Source organism: Elgaria multicarinata, chromosome 21 (genome assembly GCF_023053635.1).
Source record: "Elgaria multicarinata webbii isolate HBS135686 ecotype San Diego chromosome 21, rElgMul1.1.pri, whole genome shotgun sequence".
NCBI lineage: Eukaryota > Metazoa > Chordata > Lepidosauria > Squamata > Anguidae > Elgaria > Elgaria multicarinata.
Window position 1 is genome coordinate 10,385,408 of NC_086191.1, and position 20,673 is coordinate 10,406,080.

At 47.6% G+C, this 20,673-nt stretch overlaps 1 protein-coding gene across 1 annotated transcript; it reads left to right on the forward strand.

Annotated features, from left to right (window-relative positions):
* Window positions 1-393: 393 nt before the first annotated feature.
* Window positions 394-20,368, forward strand: DAP3 (death associated protein 3). The gene is made up of 14 exons (XM_063145863.1): window positions 394-534; window positions 2,702-2,784; window positions 4,573-4,619; window positions 5,623-5,742; window positions 9,867-9,968; window positions 11,219-11,327; window positions 12,334-12,426; window positions 13,564-13,694; window positions 14,917-14,997; window positions 15,680-15,838; window positions 16,678-16,737; window positions 17,916-18,005; window positions 19,200-19,317; window positions 20,196-20,368. Exons 3-14 carry the CDS (start codon window positions 4,575-4,577, stop codon window positions 20,279-20,281), a joined length of 1,194 nt encoding a protein of 397 aa, XP_063001933.1. The 5' UTR covers window positions 394-534; window positions 2,702-2,784; window positions 4,573-4,574; the 3' UTR covers window positions 20,282-20,368.
* The last annotated feature ends 305 nt before the right edge of the window (window positions 20,369-20,673 follow it).

Sequence of the window (20,673 nt, forward strand, 5' to 3'; positions counted from 1 at the left end):
AGCAGCAGCCTTAGCAGCGGCGCTCCTGCCTTAGCGCGCGCGCGCGCCCGAGCGAGCGAACGTCTCGCGCCTCGCTGGCTGGCTCGCTCGTTCGCGCGCCTTAGCCACGCCCACTCCTCCCTCTCTACGCTGTCTCGCGCTCTGGCTCTCTAACTGTTTGTATGTGTGTGTGCGTGTGTGGTGGCGGCGGTGGCGTTTCTGTTTGTCCCCGCCTCCCTCCCTCCCTGGTTCGACTTCGACCTTCGCCAGGGCGCGCGACGGCCTGCCAATCAGCCCGGCCGCCGGCCAATCCTGACCGCCCGCCTCCTGATAGGCTTGCCTGCCAGCTAATCAGGGTTCTCTGGGAGTCTGTAGGAATGAGAGGTAGTCTCCTTCCCGCCCTCTGTCTTTTCTTTTTGAGTGTGTGATTCGCGCTCGGAGGAAGTGTGTCCCTTTAGGGGGCCCGTACGCCGGGTGCAAAAAGTGTCCCGCACGCCTGTCGAGAAAATAAAGATGGCGGCGCCCAGGAAGGCTGAAAGACTGTAACGCGCTGAGGTGAGGTTTAAAGGAAAGGCGGTTGGGCCCAGGGGCGCTGCTGGCTGTAGCCTGGGTGGCTGGGTCTTTTCGCCCCTTTAATCCAGAGTCGCTCCTCTGGTCACTTCCTTCCGACCGGTTTCTTGGATGAACTAAGTTCAGCGATGTCCGCCCCCTCCTCTCCCTCTTCCTTCCACTCCCTCCCCTCTTTTTCTTACACAAGCCCTCAAAACTTGTTGTCGGAGGTTTTGCTGCCTCTCGCGCTAAAACTTGATTTTGATCTGACTTTTATACTGTTAGTTTTACTTGATTTTGATCTGACTTTTATACTGTTAGTTTTACTCTGCCCTGTGCCTGTTTGGTGCATTCTCTTCCCCTTATTGTTTTATTATGATTTTATTAGAATGTAAGCCTATGCGGCAGGGTTTTGCTATTTTATTGTTTTACTCTGTACAGCACCATGTACATTGATGGTGCTATATAAATAAACAACAACAACAACAATAATAATAATAGCCTACCTCACAGGGTTGTTGAGTTGAGCGGGCAGCTCCATATCGGCTTCTCTGAGCTGTTGATACGAAGGGCTCTGAAGATGAAAGAAAGTGTTTTAAAGGTACACATTTAAAGGTGAAAATGTATAATCCTGTGCATGCTTAGTCAGTAAAAAAAAGTCCTATTACTTCCAGTATGCCTCGGGCAACCATGCTAGCTGGGAGATGCTGGGAGTTGTAGGACTTCTCTTCTGTCTATACGTGCGCAGGATTGTGCCCTAAGGCTCTGAGGTACTAAGAATCTTAAGCTAAAATATACTGGTCTTTGGTCCTACAACTTCCAGTAACTCCCAGCCAGCTGTGAGAGTTGCAGGACCCTTTTCCTGCCTAAATATGCATAGGGATGTGCCTTGATGTTATTGGTGTTTCATTAACTTTTTCCTTCTTTGGTTATGCGTTAGTAATCCGCTTTTTAAATATTCTTGGCTTTTCTCTCTCTAATAAATAGCATTAAGGGTGGTATAACATTTCATAGGAAAACCTGAATAATAATAATAATAATGTTTTTAACAATGTATATTATGTTTTAATTCAGTTTTATGTATTTTATCGTTTATTGTTGTTCCCCGCCTCAATCAGGACGGAGAGGCGGGTAAGAAATAAATGCGTTGTTGTTGTTATTATTATTATTATTAAATAAATATGCAACAGTTAAATAATTCCAGCTCTTGATAAAAGACTTGGGTGTCATCCATATACAGATGACATCTCAGCCCAAATCCCTGGAGTCCGCTGTTAATAATGGTTCCCTCTACTGTTTATTTGCTGTGTCTTCTGTTTTTTAAACAAAAAATGTCTTTCATTTTTTAAATATGTGATGTTGAGAAGGAGCCCTAGCTCAGTGGCTGAGAAACTGCTATGGGCACCACCACAAAATACCTAACCATGGATCACCACTTTGGCATCTACCTTTTGCGTCTACAGATCTTAAGCTGCATCTTATTCAGCAAGGAACTTGTATTTCATATTTGTCACAATGACTCTTCAATAAGGGATTGTCTAATTCAGCTAATTGCTGGTGGTGCATTGCAGCTAATGCTTCTCTTAAACAGATGTTTTGGCAATGTCCAGTAATTGCTTCTTTTTGGGAGGAGCTTATTACACAGATACATTTTGTACTGGAACAGTCTTTAATATCTTTTTAATTAATTACCTGCTTCATGGGAATTAACAAATGGTCAGCGTCAAAGAAAGATTGATATTACAACATTGGAAGGATAAAAACTTGCTTCCTATTTATTTGGATATTTGGTCCAATTTTTGTTGATCCCTATGTATAATTGTTAGGAAATTTTTAAGCATTTCATACAAATCCATGTATGTATGTTAGAAAAACAGAAAAAATAAAAAAAAATTCAGCTGCCCACAGGGACCATATTGGGATACCTTCTTGACCATTTTGGTGCCCACAGGCACCATCTTGGGGGCTCTTGCAGTTTGAGGCAACTTGCTGTGTTAGCTATGAAGATGTGTTCTTGCATGGTACCCTTGCTTTGGAAATTTTGTCTTGAAAGCTGGTATAAAAATGTTGCCAATAAAATTAGCACTAGGGATGAGTGGGACAGTTTTCCATTTGTATCATCTTTGGTATGTATTGAGTGGGAATTGATTGTCAATATCTTCCTAAATTCCAGGCAAAGGATAAAAGCCTCTTCCTCAACGTCAGGCCAACAGTTTGGGCATCTGTACCTCAGCGTCTCTACTGAAGAGTTCCAAGGTGGGCTTTTGAATGAAAAGAAGGTTCTGCTTTACTATGGCCTTGTTAGCCTTGTTTAAGGAAATCCGTTCTAGAATCTAGAGGGGAGTAATAATAACTCTGTAGGTTTGTATTAATTGGTTGTGCATGCTGGCTGCCATTTCCCAAATTACCTGCCCAGATATGGCTTGTTTGAGGGAGAAACAACCCTCAAATAACCCTACAACAAAAAAATTTAAAGCCCTAAGCGGTTCAGGGCCAGGTTAATTGAAGGAACGCCTCCTCCCATATGTACCTGCCCGGACCTTAAGATCATCTACAGGGGCCCTTCTCCGTGAGCCCCTGCCAAAGAAAGTGAGGCAAGTGGCTACTAGGAGGAGGGCTTTCTCCGCTGTGGCACCCCGGTTATGGAATGAGCTCCCCAGAGAGGTCTGCCTCGCGCCTACATTGTACTCCTTTCGTTGCCAGCTGAAGACCTTTTTATTCTCTCAGTATTTTAACACTTAATTTTAACTTAAATTTAAATCTCACTGTTCTAACTCTGTATTTTAATCTTATATCAATTTTGCTGCGTGGTTTTATCCTGGTTGTGCTTTTTATACTGTATTTTGTATTTGTGCTTTTAACCTGTTGGTTGTTTTATTGTGGTTTTAATTTTTGTGAACCGCCCAGAGAGCTTCGGCTATTGGGCGGTATAAAAAAAGTAATAAATAAATAAATAAATACAACAGGCCATTGGTTATTTGAGGGTTCTTTCCTCCTCAAACAAGCCTGGGTTTGAATGTAACAACAAGCATTGTAATGTAACAACAAACAACAAGGGTAATTAGGGAAATGGTGGCTGGTGTTTGGCCGCCAATTAAGACAAATCATGATGGCTTAATTTTATCATGTGAAGTGGGTCATTCGTTTCTTCTTTATTCTGTCTGGGCTGTTCTATGTGAAGCATGTGGTCAAAAGATCCTTCTGGCAGGTCTGACCGTTTAGTTTTTTGTGCTAAACAGTGGAGTAATCCTTAAGATGATTGTACCCAAATAGTCATCATCTGTATTCTCAGTTTATCGATACTGTTAGCTAATATTTATTGTGGGGGGGGGGGAGTGCAATCTACAATGTTGGTTTCCTGAATTGAGAACTACATACTGGAATTGGGTTTATTCTAAAAACAACATGGTTTGATTTGCTTTCCCTTTCTATTTTTGCTTTGTGGGCTAACGTTAAAAACTTGTTTCAGCACCAGCAGTGCGTAGGATGCATAATTAACCAGGGAATTCATGGACACAATGTGTCGCAATGATCATTAGTTTAACAAAAGAAGAACTGAATAACACCACCCATGCAGAAGAGGAAACCATGAGTAGGAGCACTCCACATGGTTGCAGGTCCCACTTGTACCTCAGATGATGGTGACAAACAGGGGAGAAGCACTGCCTTCATGCCCACCTATGAGCTTCCTAGTGGCAACTGGCCAGTCTCTATTGGAAGCAAAACTTGGTTTTCTGTCTTATTCGGTGAGGCATTTCTTATGTGCAATTGCAGCCTTTCCCAAACCTAGTACTCTTCAGATGTGCGGAACTACAACTCCCATAATCCAACACACCTGGAGGGCACCAGATTGGGAAAAGGTGTGTTACTATACAATCTTTGATTTGTATTTGTATTTACAAACAAAAGGTGTGAAATTATTGGACTCTTTTCCTGCTTGTGGGTTTTCCCTTAAGCAGCTGGTTGGCCACTCTTCTGACATGTTTTTAATAAACACATAGCAACCTTCAGTTCTGAAATAAGCTCTGCTGTTTTTGTTGGCAGGGATGATGCTGAGGAATTTGAGGAGACTCCTTTGTCAGGGACACAAGGTGAGCCAGCCCACAAATCAATCAATCACAGAGTTGGAAGGATTGTTGGACTTCATCTAGACTAAGCACATTCATTGTTTTCAACTATTCTTCATAGGACCAGGTTTTCATTGAAATCATTTTCTTAAAATATCTTGCCCAGCCTTCTATTATTATTATTATTATTATTATTATTATTATTATTATTTATTTATATAGCACCATCAATGTACATGGTGCTATACAAAGTAAAACAATAAAATAGCAAGACCCTGCCGCATAGGCTTACATTCTAATAAAATCATAATAAAACAATAAGGAGGGGAAGAGAATGCATCAAACAGGCACAGGGTAGAGTAAAACTAACAGTATAAAAGTCAGAACAAAATCAAGTTTTAAAAGCTTTAGGAAAAATAAGTTTTTAGCTGAGCTTTAAAAGCTGCGATTGAACTTGTAGTTCTCAAATGTTCTGGAAGAGCGTTCCAGGCGTAAGGGGCAGCAGAAGAAAATGGACGAAGCCGAGCAAGGGAAGTAGAGACCCTTGGGCAGGCGAGAAACATGGCATCAGAGGAGCGAAGAGCACGAGCGGGGCAATAGTGTGAGATGAGAGAGGAAAGATAGGAAGGAGCTAGACCGTGAAAAGCTTTGTAGGTCGACAGGAGAAGTTTATATTGGATTCTGAAGTGAATTGGAAGCCAATGAAGAGATTTCAGAAGTGGAGTTACATGGTCAGAGCGGCGAGCCAAGAAGATGATCTTAGCAGCAGACATTTTGGACTTCACTTCCCATCAGCTCCAGGCAGCATGGCCCATGCTCAGCAATCTTAGGAGTTGTAGTCCAAACTGTCCACAGAGCACCAGGTAGTGGAAGGCTGATCTAGTCTCTCCTATTAGGAAGAACTGCCCTCTTTTGGGTCTCTGTCCTCCGACCCCCTTTAGAGAGGAGCAATGTTCTGGAGTCTGCCGATCACTACTGGAGGTGCGTACAACTTTCTTGCTCGCTGAGTTGTTATTTTTCTCCCTAGCTGGAACATGATTGTTTTCTTCACACCAGTTCCCGGAAGCAATGCACAGCAGCAATCCAGGATGTCCAATTTCCACCAGAAAAGCCCAGAGTGATCTTCCGTACCAGTGAGAGTGATCCGGTGAGTACATGTTGGGAAGAAGTGGAGATGAGAAAGCAGGTGTCCTAAAGTGGTCGTGGTCTGGAATGAGGGTTGCAGTCTAGTACAGTGGAGCTCTCTGTAGTTGGTGGCCTGTGTGAACTTTGAGGGGTTCACGACCACGCTTTCCTTGAAGGAACAGGCATAACCTCGCCTTTGCTTCTAGGTCTGAACCCTGTTTTGCTTCCGGAAACACAGGTGGTTGTCAAGTGCTTTGCAGTCAAGACACTTAAGCTAACCTATACTGGTATTTTTGGTATTTTGGTCCCACCTGCCGCTGGAATGGTTTCTCAGAAATAGAATTCAATCCTCAGGCTGAAAGAGGTTCACTCCTCTGCCCCTGAGCTAAAGAGAGAGAGAGAGAGAGAGAGAGAGACCCAACACCTCACACACAAGGCTTTGACATGCACACCTCCCTCAAGCTAAGCACCACCACTTAAATACCTGAGGAAAAGTAAAAAGAAAAGTATAACCTTCCCCTTATAGCAGAGGTAACGAAAATGTTTATTGTCGTTTACAGTTCTTAGTTCCTTCAAATTCTATTCAACTCCTGCCTATTCTTAAGAATACTGGTAGAAACAAATCTAATAATAACAATCCTTAGTCCCTATGATCTTATTTTCACTCACTCCTCACGCAACTCCTGACAAGAAATCACTCAGCTAAACACATCTACCCTCTAAACCCAATCACCAACTGAACTCCTCAGACCACTCACCTCCCCCATATATATGTATGCTCCTGCCCCCCCTTTCCACAGCATCACCAGCCACACCCACTCAGTCCAACATTCCATACTCTCTAGACATACTCATACCTAAGGGAATAGAAATGTGGGTAACGCCACAGGGGCCTTTGCCGGCCTTGAAGCACTTGGGAGTTTCTATACTCCGCCAACTTTTAAAGCAGTCCTCCCTTGGCTATGTTCCCACTGGCCATGCTGGCTGGGAATTATGGGAATAATATCCCAACACATCTAGAGGACACCGGGTTGGGGAAAGCGGTTCTCGAGCTAGCCGTGCTCATAATTGTTGCAGTTACATCGAATCCTGGTTTTAACCATCGTTGGCTTCAGTTTAGTTTGTGAACTTAGTCTGCCTTAAGAATCCATTTAAAGGATGTTTTGCCAATAGATATTTTTCTTGACCAGTTAATTGCTTACGTTTAAGTAAAATCGTGCATTGCCAAGTGCCTCCCCCCTCCTGCCTGGTTGCCTCTTTGAGATAACTTACGATGTAATAAACCAATTCGATCAGTCCTTGTTGGGCAAAGTCATTTTTATTGTCTGCCTTGTAAATTCCCTGTGTGTAATAGAACACGCCAGAACCAAACCAGCCTCCAAGTGACTTTCAGCCCCTGCTGATTAAAACCAGCCCCTACTGCCTTAATTAGCGGAAGCATTGTGGATTCCCAATTAAAGCTTGCTGTCCTAATTTTGCAGCCTCGTTTTTCCTTTTTCTTCTTGACGCTGCGTTTCCGAGGCACTTGGGAACCATCTTCCCACTCCGTGGCTTGCTTGGAGCTAGGGAGTGGGAAGCCGGGGGCATTGTTTCCAACTTCACGCTGCATCTTGCACGTGCAGCGCAAAGCCAGAGAAGAGAACCTGCCCTTTGGGGAAAGAGGAAGGGCCCTAGTGACGACGATGACTTTGGGTGGGCTACGGGTGCCCGCCAACTTTTGCGGACCCCTGTGTCTGACTCATTAGAAGACAGCTTCAAATATCCATACACAAAAAACCATCCGTGTTTGTCCACATTAAGTTAGCACCTGATATAAATATCCTAACGTATCAGGATAACAGCTGTTCTAGCATTATAGTTGCCAAGCTTGGCCATTTTGTAATGTACGTTTTAAACAGAGGTGGGCTATGTATATGTTTTAATATAAATGAACACCTAACGTCCTCTGCATGTGTAACTGCAAAAAAGACCAAACGGCCCTGGGGTTAAAAAGAGAAGCGTTCGATACTCGGAAGCGGCCTAAGGGGCTGCCTGTGTTTGCCATCTTAGAGGCGCCTTGTTTTTCCCCAGTGTGAGCTGCAGCGGCGCGAAATGTGTCGGATAAATCGGCGTTCCGAGGCTCTTTACTGCCGCCTCTGCCGTTGGGAGCCTTTTTTCTGCCGATTCTTCTGGGGTCTCCATGGAAACGGCAACAGGCAGGCAGATCCTGTCATGTGACACCTCCCCCCTGCCCCCCCTCCCCGAGCATCTCCAGCAGCCATGCAGAAGTGCCCAGATGGCAAAGGCATTGCCTGTGCCATCCCAGGTCTTGGTCGGCGTTGCCAGGCAACTGGCCTCTGTACGTTGCCGTTGAACAAATAAGCCCAATCTGGGTCCAGGCAGCTGAAGTTGATGCTGCTGAACACGGACTTAAAAATGTCATTCTCCCACCGCCCCCCACTGCCCCCGCCCCTCCATCCAACTTGGCATTCCCAATTCAGCGTTTGATGGCTTAATCCAAAGTCGAGAATTATTGGCTGCGTCAAGGACTACCTGTATGTTGTGATGCCACGGAATGTGGTCTTCTCTGTGGCATTTGGCCCCCTAAGGACCTTCAGGCTCAGTTCAAAAGCCAAAACAGCAAACCAGTTCCTCCCCCTTAGGATTGCAAAGATGCCTGTGAAAGTGTACAGGGGATGCATGGTGAAATCGCTGAAACTACAGGGCTTGCTGAGGCCAGAGAGAAAATAAGAGCCCTCCTGGATTCGAGCCAAGGTTTAATCTAGTCCAGTTTCTTCCTTCTAATGATAACCAGCCAAGTGTCTCTGGGAAACCTGCAAGCAAGATACAGAAGCAACAGGCCTTGGCTCTTGCTTGTCTTGAATTTAGTGGCAGGCGGCCTCTGAACATGGAGCTTCCATTTGACCGCCATGGGTGCTTCAGTGCTCTACGTCGTTCCTTGCCATTCCCCTGGGAGGAGCAGAAGCGACATAAATTTCAAGGCTGTATAAAGCACAGGTGGTGAACCTTGGCCCTGGGGGCCGAATCTGGCCCAACTGGCCCTCCACGATTTCCCAGCTGGTCCTGCCCTTTTCCCCAAACGCTGGTCGATTTTGTGGTTTCCTGACTTTGTGTCCCGTCCCATCCCCCATCCTAAAAGACTTAGTTACTGGCCGTAAGAACTTTAAGCTAAAATATACTGGGATTTTGGAGGATTTGACCTCACCCACCACTGGAATGTGGGCCCCCAAGAGCTTCTCTGAAATTGAATTCAGCCCTCAGGCTGAAGGAGATCCAACACACACGGTGCAGAAAGGGTGGTGCAAAATGAGAGAGGGCTGTGCTCATTTTACATGTGTCTCAGTATTCAGTTTGAATGCTGTTTGGTTCACAATTTGGGGGTCTTTGAGGGTGGGACTAACCCTCCCTCCCTCAGAAATGTAGCAGAAATTTAGGGACATGGCTGATCCAATATTAAGAGCGCTTAAACCAGCAATAAAAACCTACAACAAAGCCAGCGATAAAAAAACAGGAACAACAATCATATCTGGAGAAGGACAGAGGAAAATGCCGTATTTTCAAGGCCGCCTTAAAAGCCTGCAATGATGGAGCATAGCAGACCCCCCCAATGGCAACCTATTCCCAAGTTGTGGGGCTGTTGTCAAGAACGCCCTGTGCCCTAAGCTTTCATGGACCTGTGACCATTTCATCAGAGGTATGAACTGTTATCCTAAGTTAGGAGGTATATATTCACATAGGTGAACGCCAGCCTTCCCTAACATGGTACCCTCTAGATGTTGTTGGGACTGCCACTCCCATCCCTCATCATGCTGCCTAGGGCTGATGGGAGTTGCAGTCCGCCAACACTGAGAGAGGCACATTTTCCCCATCCTGGAAGTAACGCTTTAAGGCTGCAATCCTAGATATGTTATCAAAGCAGTAAAGCCCTGTTCAGCCCAGGGCTTACTCCCAAGTAAAGGTCAAAAAGAGCTGCTCAAATTACATATTTATAGTTACTAAACGTATCTGCTGCTTTTCACCTGGCTGGGGAGAAAGATTTGAAAGCGACCCACAATCAAGTGAAGCAACTACTAAAGAGCGATCTAAGTAGCATGGACAGGAAATGGGTTGGTTAATGCCTTGCATGTGCTTCTTCCAACGCTGCAGGCCAACCACACGGAAGAGCATGTGGGGCAGCATTACAGCCTCCCACCCCAAGAGGTCAAGGTGATGTTCCCTCACGGACTACCGGAACGCTTCAAGTTACAGGTGCTCTGTCTTCCTTACAGGCCTGAAGGCGGAGTGGGGGGGCGGGGGGGGCGGGGAGAGAGAGGAAGCGCGCAGTGGAGCCTAGCAGGCGGAATTTTGGATTTCTGTAAAATGGGAACGACGGTCATGGTTTTTCACAAGGGTTCTGCGAATGCAGCAAACATTTCAATGACACCTGCTGTAGCGTTGCGGCAAAGAGGCTGAGCGAGGGATTGGGAAGGCCCCGGTTCAAACCGTGCATCTGCCGTGATTTTGCTAGATTTGCAAGATTTTGCAGTGGGTTTTTTTTTTTAAAAAAAAAAACCCTCAACAACAACTTGAACCTTAAGGTCCATCGGCCGGAGTTCAAAATAGCAGCTGGGAACGGTGGAACCAGATGCCAAATGACAGCTCAAGGGGCAGAGCCAGTGCTTGTAAATATCCATATTGTCACAGGCAGTGTGGCAATCTTTTAAATCAGGGGGTGCCAAACCAGGAGGGGGGGAACTGAATTGCCCCCCACCAGACCCTCTGTGGGCCAGATGATTTTATTTTGTTTTTATTTTTGCATTTCTACGCCGCCTTTTTTCCTCCAAGGTGCCGTACATAATCCTCCTCCTCCTCCTCTCTATTTTTATCCTCACAACAACAACCCTGTGAGGTGGGTTGGGCTGAGAGTCTGACTGGCCCAAAGTCACCCAGTGGGTTTCTGAGTGAGGGCTAGAACCCGGATTTCCTGACTCCCAGTCTGACACTTTAGCCTGGCCACGTCCCCCACCCATTTTGCCTTTCTCTCCGCTTCTCTCAACGAGGAGGATGGGACTTGACCAGTGCTTCTTCCAGCACTGCCTGAGCCCTCGGCTTCCCATCTGCCCCTTGGGCAGCCTGCTGTGTGGGAAGCCACTTGGGCCGACGTGTGGAGTGGCCACTGCTCCCAACGTCGGCGGGGTCCGTGCGTCCTCTCTGTGATTTCCGATCTCAGGTCGGGAGATAGCAGGGGTTCCTGGGGGCTGGGCTTGGAGGCTAAGCCCCCTCCCCCGGAAGGAACCAAAGGAGGGTCTACATCCCTGTCGTAAATAAAATAAATGGCTGGCTGGAGAATGATGGGAGTTGTAGGACTCTTTTCTGTCTGAACACGCGTAAGAGTGTGCACTCTTCTTTTCTTTTTAGAGAGTGACTTAAAGTTTTACATTTGGCTGTCTGTAATAGTCCCCTCTCTACAAGGTCTGATCCTCTCTCTTTCTGCCATTTTTTTGTGGGGGTCCCAACAGGTGAAAACATTCAACGAAGCCTGCTTCATGGTGCGGGAGCCAGCCGTCGAACTCCTTACCTACTTGAAACACACCAACTTAGCCCACCCCGTCCTCCGATATGTCATCTGTATCCTATGAAGTAGGGCTGTAGGCTGTACGGTCTTGCACTGATGGGCTTCTGGTATCAGTCGGAATCTTGAGGCTTTTCGCTTTCTCCGTCCCCAAATGAAGCAAATTTCTTGTCCTCCTGGTGGGGGAAGAAAAGTTACAACTGGGGGACTTAGTGTATGAGAAATGCACTTAAGCCAGAGAGAGCTGGGTTGCACAAGATGAAGATTCTCGTGCTCTGAGTTAGCAAGGCGGAAAGAAGTTATTTTACCTGGGGCATCTTGAAAATGGCTGTTCTGAGAGACAACACACACACACAGAGCACAAGAATTTTGATCTAGGTTTCCCTGGCATGTTTGTTTCTCCTTTGCATACTCTCAGGATTTCACACACACACACACACACACACACCACCACCACTTTATCATAAGGGCTAGTAGCTTTCCTAAACATTGCAACATCTGACATTTCTGGGCTGCATGGCCATGTGCCTTCCTTCTCAACTTGCACTTGTGCCGAACTGGGGATGTTTTAACCTTAAGATGGAGAAGATAAGATGGAGGAGCGGGGGAGACACGGTGGCTGCCTTCCAGGGTCAGAAGGATGGCCGTTAAGGAGACGGAGCAGCTTCCTTCTTGGTTGCTCCAGGACTAGAACCAACAGGCGGAAATGGTTAGGAAGCAGGTAACTGACGAAACGTTAGGAGTAACCGCCTAAGGGACTGGCTTGGGAGGTGGTGGTCTCTCTCCTTCACAGGAGGCCTGTAAGCAGAGATTTGATGGACAGCTGTCAGGGATGCTGCATCCTGCATCTTAGATCTGTCCTCAAGCAAGAGGTTGGATTAGATGACCTTCCAACTGTAAAACTCTGTGGTTCTCTGTTGTGTTCATTCAACGGCCAGTGCAACCTTGAATGCCCACTGGGGCCATGCCAGTTTATGCAGCAGCAAAGGGGTGGTATATCCGTGCTCCCTGGTTGTGCAGGCAGTGGTATGCTGTGCTTTCCTTAACAGCTTTTCCTTGAAGACGGTGAGAAGGGCACGGGGAAGACCATGACCCTCTGTCACGCCATCCATTACTGTGCAAGGCAAAACTGGCTCATTCTCCACATTCCAGATGGTAAGGACGCAGCGTCACCTCTGTGCCAGACAGATGCTGTGGCGTACAGCCAGCAGCTCTTAAGCACGGCCAAACCATAATAATACTTAGCATTTTAATGTCATTCAGGGCCTTCGTTAGTCACCGCTGCCTTTTTAAATTGGTATAGCTATCGTGTCGTCCTCGCTTACCGTCAGCTGTCGAGGAGGCCTGTAGAAAGGCGACATATCAATAGTTGGTACTTTTTGCGAGTGAAGGCCACAGATATTCCCAACAGGCACGAAATTCTGAATGGCGGAATAGCGGTATTCAGGAGGGAAAGAAGGAGGTGGGCAAAGACCACCTCAGAGCTTGCTTCCCTTGGACTTTTCCCTCCCCTCCCATTTAGACTTCCCTCTCCTCCAACCAGCTAGTAGTAGAATGACGTTGTGCCACCAACTACCCTGTGGGACGGATCCTTGTGGATTGTTATGTTTTAATACTCATCGTGATTTTATTAATGTATTTTTATGTTACATGCGGAAGGATTTCTAACCTGAAAAGCAGGATATAAATGGTGGTCGTAGTAGTAATATTACTAGTCAACTTAACAGTCTTTAAAAGCTATAAAGACTGATCTCTTCCGGCAGGCCTATCCAGTGGAATTTTAGGATGCTTTTAGTATGTTTTTAGGAAGTTTTAACAATGTATATTGTGTTTTGATTAATGTTTTATGTGTTTCATACTTGTTGTTCCCTGCCTCGATCAGGATGGAGAGGCGGGTTAGAAATAAATTTATTTGTGCTAGTAGTAGTACTAAGAATAATAGTAATAGTTATCGAAGCAATATTTGTTTCTTTCTCCCTGGAGCCTCCATTCTGGAAGGTCACAGTCTCCCAGGGACCGTATGGCATGCTCGTTTCCAAGGTCTGAATTGGTGCTTTCCTTGAGCGTAGGGCAGGCATTGGAGCAAGACAAGGCCTTCTTTAAATGGAAGCAAGCGTGTCCTAGGTAGTTTTCATGTGGATCGTTTCCTTCTTCTCAGAATGAATATGCCATTGGTTGTATTTTGTGCCAGTTCCTTACGGCCTTTGGCCGAAGCTCTAAAATGCATGGTGCCATTTGAGCTGGAAACCAAACGCTGCACTGCACGGCTCTCTCGTTTTCTTTACACTGCAGCTCACCTCTGGGTGAAGAATTGCAAAGAGCTGCTGCCGTCCTCTTACAACAAGGAGCGCTTCGACCAGCCCCTGGAAGCCTCGACCTGGCTGAAGAATTTCAAAACCACCAACGAGCACTTCTTGAAAGAGGTGAGCAGCTGCTGCTGCTTTCTGGCCGTTGTGAGGAGCAGCCTCACCCCACCCAACCCATAATCTGCCCTTCCCAAACCTCATGCCCTCTGGACGTTTTGAACTCCAGCTCCCCTCACACACACACACACGGTTGGAGATGATGAAAGTTGTAGTCCACACTTTCTGGAGAGCGCCAGCTTTGAGAAGGCTGTCATAATCTCTTTCAGGGGTCCCCAACCCAGCGCCCATGGGACCCCCAGTGGTGCCTGCACTCCTTGCCCCCTTCAAAAATATAGTTTTTAAATAAGTTGAAAAATGTGAGGGCGCCAGGTTCCCCATCCAGTTCCTGAACCTGCCGCTGATCAGCTGTCCAGCAGACAAGAAGACAGAGCTAGGCAAAGAGGGAGAGTGGGGGGTGGGGGAAGAGTGGGGCTGGAGGCTGGGAGAATTGGTGAGGCAACCAAGGTGGGGGGAGAGAAAGAGCCAGGCTGGGAGTGGAGAGAAACGGCGAGAACAAGGGGCGAGTGGGAGAGAGAAAGAGCCAGGCTGGGAGTGGAGAGAAACGGCGAGAACAAGGGGCGAGTGGGAGAGAGAAAGAGCCAGGCTGGGAGTGGAGAGAAACGGCGAGAACAAGGGGCGAGTGGGAGAGAGAAAGAGCCAGGCTAGGGGGCTCGGAGCGGAGAGAAAGAAGAAGGTAAAGGACAGGGGAGGAAGAGGAGTAGTGACGAAAGGGAAGAGAGAAATGGCGAGACCAGAGGCTGGGAGGTAGCAAGTGGGAGCAGAATGGGAAGTTCTCTGTGGATGGAAGAAGACTAGGTGGGCCAGGAAGCAACGCCTTCAGTTTCCTCTCCCTTCCAGCCTCGTGCTTCCGCTCTTCTTTCCCCGGAGCTCTTGACTAGCCAGGCCACCACGGTCGCCATTCTGTGACTGGCCACATCCCTTTCGTGGCTGTGGGCCTCCAGGGACCTGCCGGCTGTGCGCTCGGCAAGTAGGATCATCAGAAGCTGCCTTCCATTGAGCCGGGCCTTTGATTCCTCTAGCCCAGTATTGTCAACACGGGCTGGCAGCAAGAGCTCTCCAGGGTTTCAGGCAGGGATTTTTCCTGCCCTGCCTGAAGAAGATGCTGGGGATCAGACCTGAGGCCTTCTGTGTGCAGAGCCAGCCCCCGCCCCTCCCATTGGATGCTGGCTGGGGTGGACATTTGGCCTCTTCTTACGTTCTTAATCTTTGCACGCTGCAGATCAAAACGCAACAGAAGTACGTGTGGAGCAACCGGGAGAGCACCGAGGAAGGCAGCCCCCTGGCAGAGGTGGTAGAGCAGGTGAGGCTATTGGAAGTCCACCTGGGATTGCCAGGGGACGTAGCGCGAATGAGATTACGCGCGGTCGTGGAGACGAGGGAGACATTTTTCTCCCTCTCTCGTCATGCTAACGAACCGGTGGGATCGTCCCATGAAACAGATGGGTGGGAGTTTCAGGACAGATCAAAGGAAGGCCGTCTTCACGCAGCGCGTAATGAAGCTACGGCATTCACGAACACAAGACGTAGTGATGGCCACCCGTTTGGATGGCGTTAAAAGGGGGGTTAGACCAATTCGTGGAGGAGAAGGCTCTCCATGGCTACTAGTCCTCATGGCTTTGTGCTGCCTCCCGTCTCAGAGGCAGTAAGCCTATATGCACTAAATGCTGGGGAACATGGGCAGGAGGGTGCTGTTGCGCTCCTGTCCTGCTGGTGAGTTTCCAGTCGGCAGCTGGTTGGCCACTGTGTGTTCAGAACACTGGACTAAATGGACCCTTGGTCTGAACTCTTCTGACGCTCTTATGAGCTGGGGAGGGAGTTGGGAGCTCAGTGGAAGAAATTCAGTTTGTCAGGTTCCCTGTGTGAGTGAAGAACCTGCCAGAGACGAGGACGGGTCCGCGGTGGGTCTGGAGGCTGCAGTAGCCGGGCAGGAATGCATCTGCAGCCCTCCAGTCACCCATCTCTCCCTTCCCCCCCCCTTTTAGGGTTTAAACCGGGTGAAAAATGCCAGTGACGCCGTGGGGGTGGTCTTCAAAGAGCTGAAGCAGCAGTGCCCGCGTGGATCCTTCAAGCTCCTGGTGGCTGTGGACGGAGTCAATGCCCTTTGGGGACGGACGACGCTGGAGAAACCAGACAAGAGCGAGGTATGTTGCCCGTGGGCTGCCACGTAGCCCACCTTTGCGAAGAAAAGGCTCTGTGGCAGTGGTGGTTTGTGAAGCAAAGCGTGGGAGGCCCCGTTACTGCTAGTGGTTTTTATGATAACGGTAAGTTTCTAAGATGTGCCTTTAGACATCACCCTGCTCTTCCTCCAAAGAGCCTCCAAGCAAGCTTGTCCATGGCCAGGGAGGTCTGATGGGTACCTGATCTTTCTTTTCTTTTTTTAATTGGGGGATAGATTGCTCCAGGTTCCTGAAACGGTGGCCTGCTTCGCTTTTAGAGCAGCAGTTTTAAGGAGGGAAGTGTGCGATCAGCAGAACTGTCTTGATGAGTAATCGCTTACTGTTAGGGTTTATTATTATTTCAAATTGACATGTATTTTGCTCTTGTTTTTATGTGTTCTGCTTTATTGTGATGGCTTCTGCTGTACAAATGAGCTACTTAATTGCTCAGACGTGGTTTTCAGATGATCTATCCCCTCCTACATCTGGGGTGGACACACTTGAGGTCTGCAGGATCTTCTCTGGGTGGTTGTTTTTCACTAGAATCCCGACGTTCAACCACCAGCTCCAGGGGCAAAATCGTGCCTCAGGCAGGCAGAGAAACACTAAGAATTCAGGAACGGTGTTTCTGAGTGCGTGCTCAGGCCATTCTCACACCACCATGAAAATTCAGCAAATCTCTGCCCCTACGCCAGCTTCTACGTGGCGGTCCTAATAATGCCGCCACAGCGCCTTCTTTCCAAGCTAGGAGCTTATTAGCGGGTGGGAAGGCCAAAGGGAAGAGTTGACCCTTTCCCTTCCATTGTTTCTCCATTTGTCCTTAGGTCTCCGTCAAGGAACTGACTCTGGTCCACAACCTAAAGAAGATGGTAGCCAATGACTGGGTGAGGAGGAGGGGTTGGAGCTCCTTGGCTTTTCCTGGTAGAAAACCGACAAATCGTAAAACTGGCTCAGCTGCCTAGATGGAGGCCTTTAGTGGGTGGAGGCAGATGCATGGAGGTGTGGCACGTAATGCCATTTATTTATTCATTGCATTTCTGTACCGCCCAATAGCCGAAGCTCTCTGGTTGGTTCATCCGCTTTGCACACTCCTTCTTGCCTGCACTTCCTCACACAAATCATTTGTGGCATAGGGGCCATCTGCGGGAGGGGGGGGAAATCTGTTTTTTAAAAAGCCATTCTGTGTGATTGCTTGGAAGAGGTTGTTGTTCGCCCTAGGGAACCATGCAAGTGAATGTTGCAATCCTGGAATTCATAGAGTCCTAGAGTTGGACAGAGTCTTGTAGGACGTCTCAATCAGCCTTTTGCTTGATACAGGAAATCGAGACCAACAGTCTCTGTCTCTCTCTCTCCATCTTGCCCAACCATAAAGTTTCTCCCTCTTGCACCATAAAAAAAAATCCACCAAATTTCTAGCCCTTAAGGCTGAGGTATGAATATGTGAACAATGCCTGAAGAAAAATTGGGGAGAGCCAACAGGAATGCTGAATCGCATTTTGTTTATTTATGGCCTGGGCTTTCAGAATCTTGTATCCCAATGTATTTATTTTGCTTAACATCTAGTCTGTTGACGCATTGGAAGCTTGCTCATTTCTTTGTGACTCCTCAGTTGGTCTTGACAAAGGCGTTACACTATTGCAGTCTTTCCCAACCTGGTGCCCTCCAGATGTTTTGAACTACCAGGGTTCCTGACCCTTGGCTGAGGCTTATGGTAGTTGGTCCAAAATACCTGGAGCACACCAGGTTGGGGAAGGCTTGCCTTGTTTTCTATGAACCCACAACAGGGTCCCTTCCTCCACGCAAGAGGGTGGAAGCAAGAAGTCTTCCCCTGAGGAAGAAAAGATGGTAGAGTCTCATTGGCTTGGTTTTCTAGTTCAGGATGTAGCTCTCCAAATGCTTGGGGCTTCAACTGCCCACATTCCTGGGCATTGGCCATGCTGGCAGGGGCTTCTGGGAGTTGAAGTCAAACATCTCGAGATCGACCTTGTGCCCATCTCTGTTCTGGATGGATGGGGGACGTAAGGTGGCCTCTCTTCACATGCCTTTCCTTTTGTCTTTTCAGACTGGGGGTGCCGTCGTGACGACCCTCAGCCAGACTGGTGCTCTCTTCCAGCCCCGCAGAGCTTACCTGTTCCATGATTTGTTGGGAAAGGTGAGCCAAGGGCATCCATTTTATTTATTTTTTGTTGATTACATTTCTGTCCCACCCAAGAGATGAAGCTCTCTGGGCAGTTTACAAATTATAAAACACAGGATGATAAAATACAATATAAAAATTTAAAACTACAGTATAAAATCATAATAACGACCAACTAGAACCTAGCAGCAGCACAAAGATTTAAAATACAATATCAGATTTAAAACGGAAACTGAAAAACTAAAATGCTTGGGAAAATAAAAAGGTGTTGGAAAGAGTACAATGTAAGTGGCCAGGCACGCCTGAGAAGCTCATTCTACAGCCAGGGTGCCACAGCAGAAAAGGCCCTCTTCTTTGTAGCTACCCACCTCACTTCCTTTGGCAGAGACTCCCGGAGAAGATAATCTTAGGGTCCAGGCAGGTATATATGGGAGGAGACGATCCTTAAGGCCACCTGGCCCTGAGCCATTTCGGTCTCTCAGTGTTCATACCAGCACTTTGAACCAGGCCTTGATAGGATTTGGCTGCCAACGCAGATGGAAAAGCACTGGCATAATAGGACCACGTTGGCTAGTCCTCATGAACAATCTTGCTGCCCTGTTTTGGACCAGCTGAAATTTCTGGACTATTTTTGAAGCAGCCCCACATATAACTCATTGCAGTAATTCCGCATGAGAGGTTATCAGAGCACGGCTAACCGGAGCTAGGTTATCTCTGCCCAGATAAGGACGTGGCCAGTGCCAAGGAAGAGGTGGCGGTTGCAGTGCCACATCTGTGGCTGCATTCTCTGCATGTCATGTCTCTTAGTGAACCTCTCCCTCTGCTTAACCACTAAGATGCAGGGCATCACTTTAGGAATGTAGAAAACCGCCAAATCACCCTGTTGATCCTTCTGGCCCGAGACAGTCTTCTCTGCCTTTGCAGGCTCTTGGGCCGAGAACACTCTTTCCCATGTCCTGATCCTCTTTGAACCAGATTGGGCCTGGAACCTTTTGAATTCAAATGCAGATGTTTTACCACTGAGCTACGATCCCCCCCCACACACACACTTTTCTCCAGCCTTTCTTTTATGGGCCCTGATGCACCTGTCTCTCAGACAGCCCCTAGCCTGCCCCCAAATGACTCTTGGACGAAGTGGGAGTAACTCAGCTGTCAGATTTCTGATGTTCGATCCTCCTTACTCTCTTCCCATTCCACCCCACCTCCCAGGAGGGTTTTGATGCCTTGGATCCCTTCGTCCCCATCCACGTTCTCAACTATACTGACCGGGAGTTTGAGAGTTGCTACCAATACTACTTGGAGCGCAAGTGGCTCCAGCATGAAAAAGGTGAGTCCATTTCTATCGCAGTGCGAGTTATTCTTTTTGCTTGTGGTTGGTTCTGCCTAGATGGGAATAATAGAGAGAAGCCGGGGTCACAGAACTGGAAAAGGTGCGGCTGTTTTCATGCCCCACGCTTCTTGAAGAGGGCTGTGTCCATAACAAGCGACACTCCTTATTTATTATTTATTTATTTAGAATATTTATATACCGCTCCCCATTGAAAAATTTCGGAGCGGTGTACAAGGTAAAATGAAAATAAAAACAGAATAAAACAGTTAAAACAAAATTTAAAAAGAAGCAAAAACAGAAATCCAAGGCTGCATGTTAAAGAAAGGCTTCTTGGAATAAAGATGTTTTCAGGAGGCGCCGAAAGGAGTGCAAGGTTGGCGCCTGCCTGACCTCCAGAGGCAGGGAGTTCCACAGGAGGGGGGCCACCACGCTGAAGGCTCTTCCCCTGGTGGATTCCAATCGGAGGATGGATCTAGGTGGAACCACCAGGAGCAGACCCTCAGATGACCTCAGTGACCGGGCAGGTGGGTAAGGGAGAAGGCGCTCTCTCTCTCAGGTATCCTGGTCCCAAGTTGTTTAGGGCTTTGTACACAAGTACAAGAACCTTCAACCTGGCCAGGTAGCGAATAGGCAGCCAGTGCAGTTCCCTCAGCAGAGGAGTTCCATGCTGGAAAGGGGCAGCTCCAGACAACAGCCCAGCTGCAGCATTCTGCACTAGCTCCAGCTTCCGGAGCAGCTTCAAGGGCAGCCCCACATAGAGCGCATTGCAGTAATCCACTCTTGAGGTTACCAATGCCTGTACCACCGTGGTCAAGCTAATCTCCTTTTATTTCTCTCTTTTAAAAAATTAAATCCCCCCCCCCTTATCTCACCAGCCAGCACAGACGGAGGCCGGATGGAGCTTCGGTTCCTCTCTGGAAGGAATCCTGGACTGTTGGACCGAATCAGCTCTTTCTTGTGACGTCATGGTTGCTCCCTTCCCTCATAAGATTGTGGCATCGCATCCTGAAGAACTCCTACTCAATTAAAAAACAAAAAATCTCCTCCACTTCAGCATGCACTCTCCCTTTGTATTAATAGTATGGAAAAGGAGGAGGAAGGGAAGCTGGGCAACTGTCTTGGGAGGGTTATTCATATTTCCATAACTTATTTTAAAAATATATACCCCACCTTTTCTATCAAGTGAGCTCATGGTGGTTTTCAAAATGCCGCCTCATTGTAATATAGAAACCATTAATGGGGCATTTTTGGCAGGCTATCCAAGCCAATCACAGCCACACCTCTAACCTGCACTATAAATGTGCCCTACATTGCAAAGTTGTCTTAAACACCTTTCTCTTGGCTGCAGCCCTT

Bases quoted from the DNA above. Each gene is read 5' to 3' on its own strand.
- DAP3 (XM_063145863.1), top strand. From the start codon at position 4,575: ATGATGCTGAGGAATTTGAGGAGACTCCTTTGTCAGGGACACAAG. The intron at 5,743-9,866 runs GTGAGTACATGT...CCAACGCTGCAG, and splicing joins GTACCAGTGAGAGTGATCCG to GCCAACCACACGGAAGAGCA. The intron at 12,427-13,563 runs GTAAGGACGCAG...TTTACACTGCAG, and splicing joins CATTCTCCACATTCCAGATG to CTCACCTCTGGGTGAAGAAT.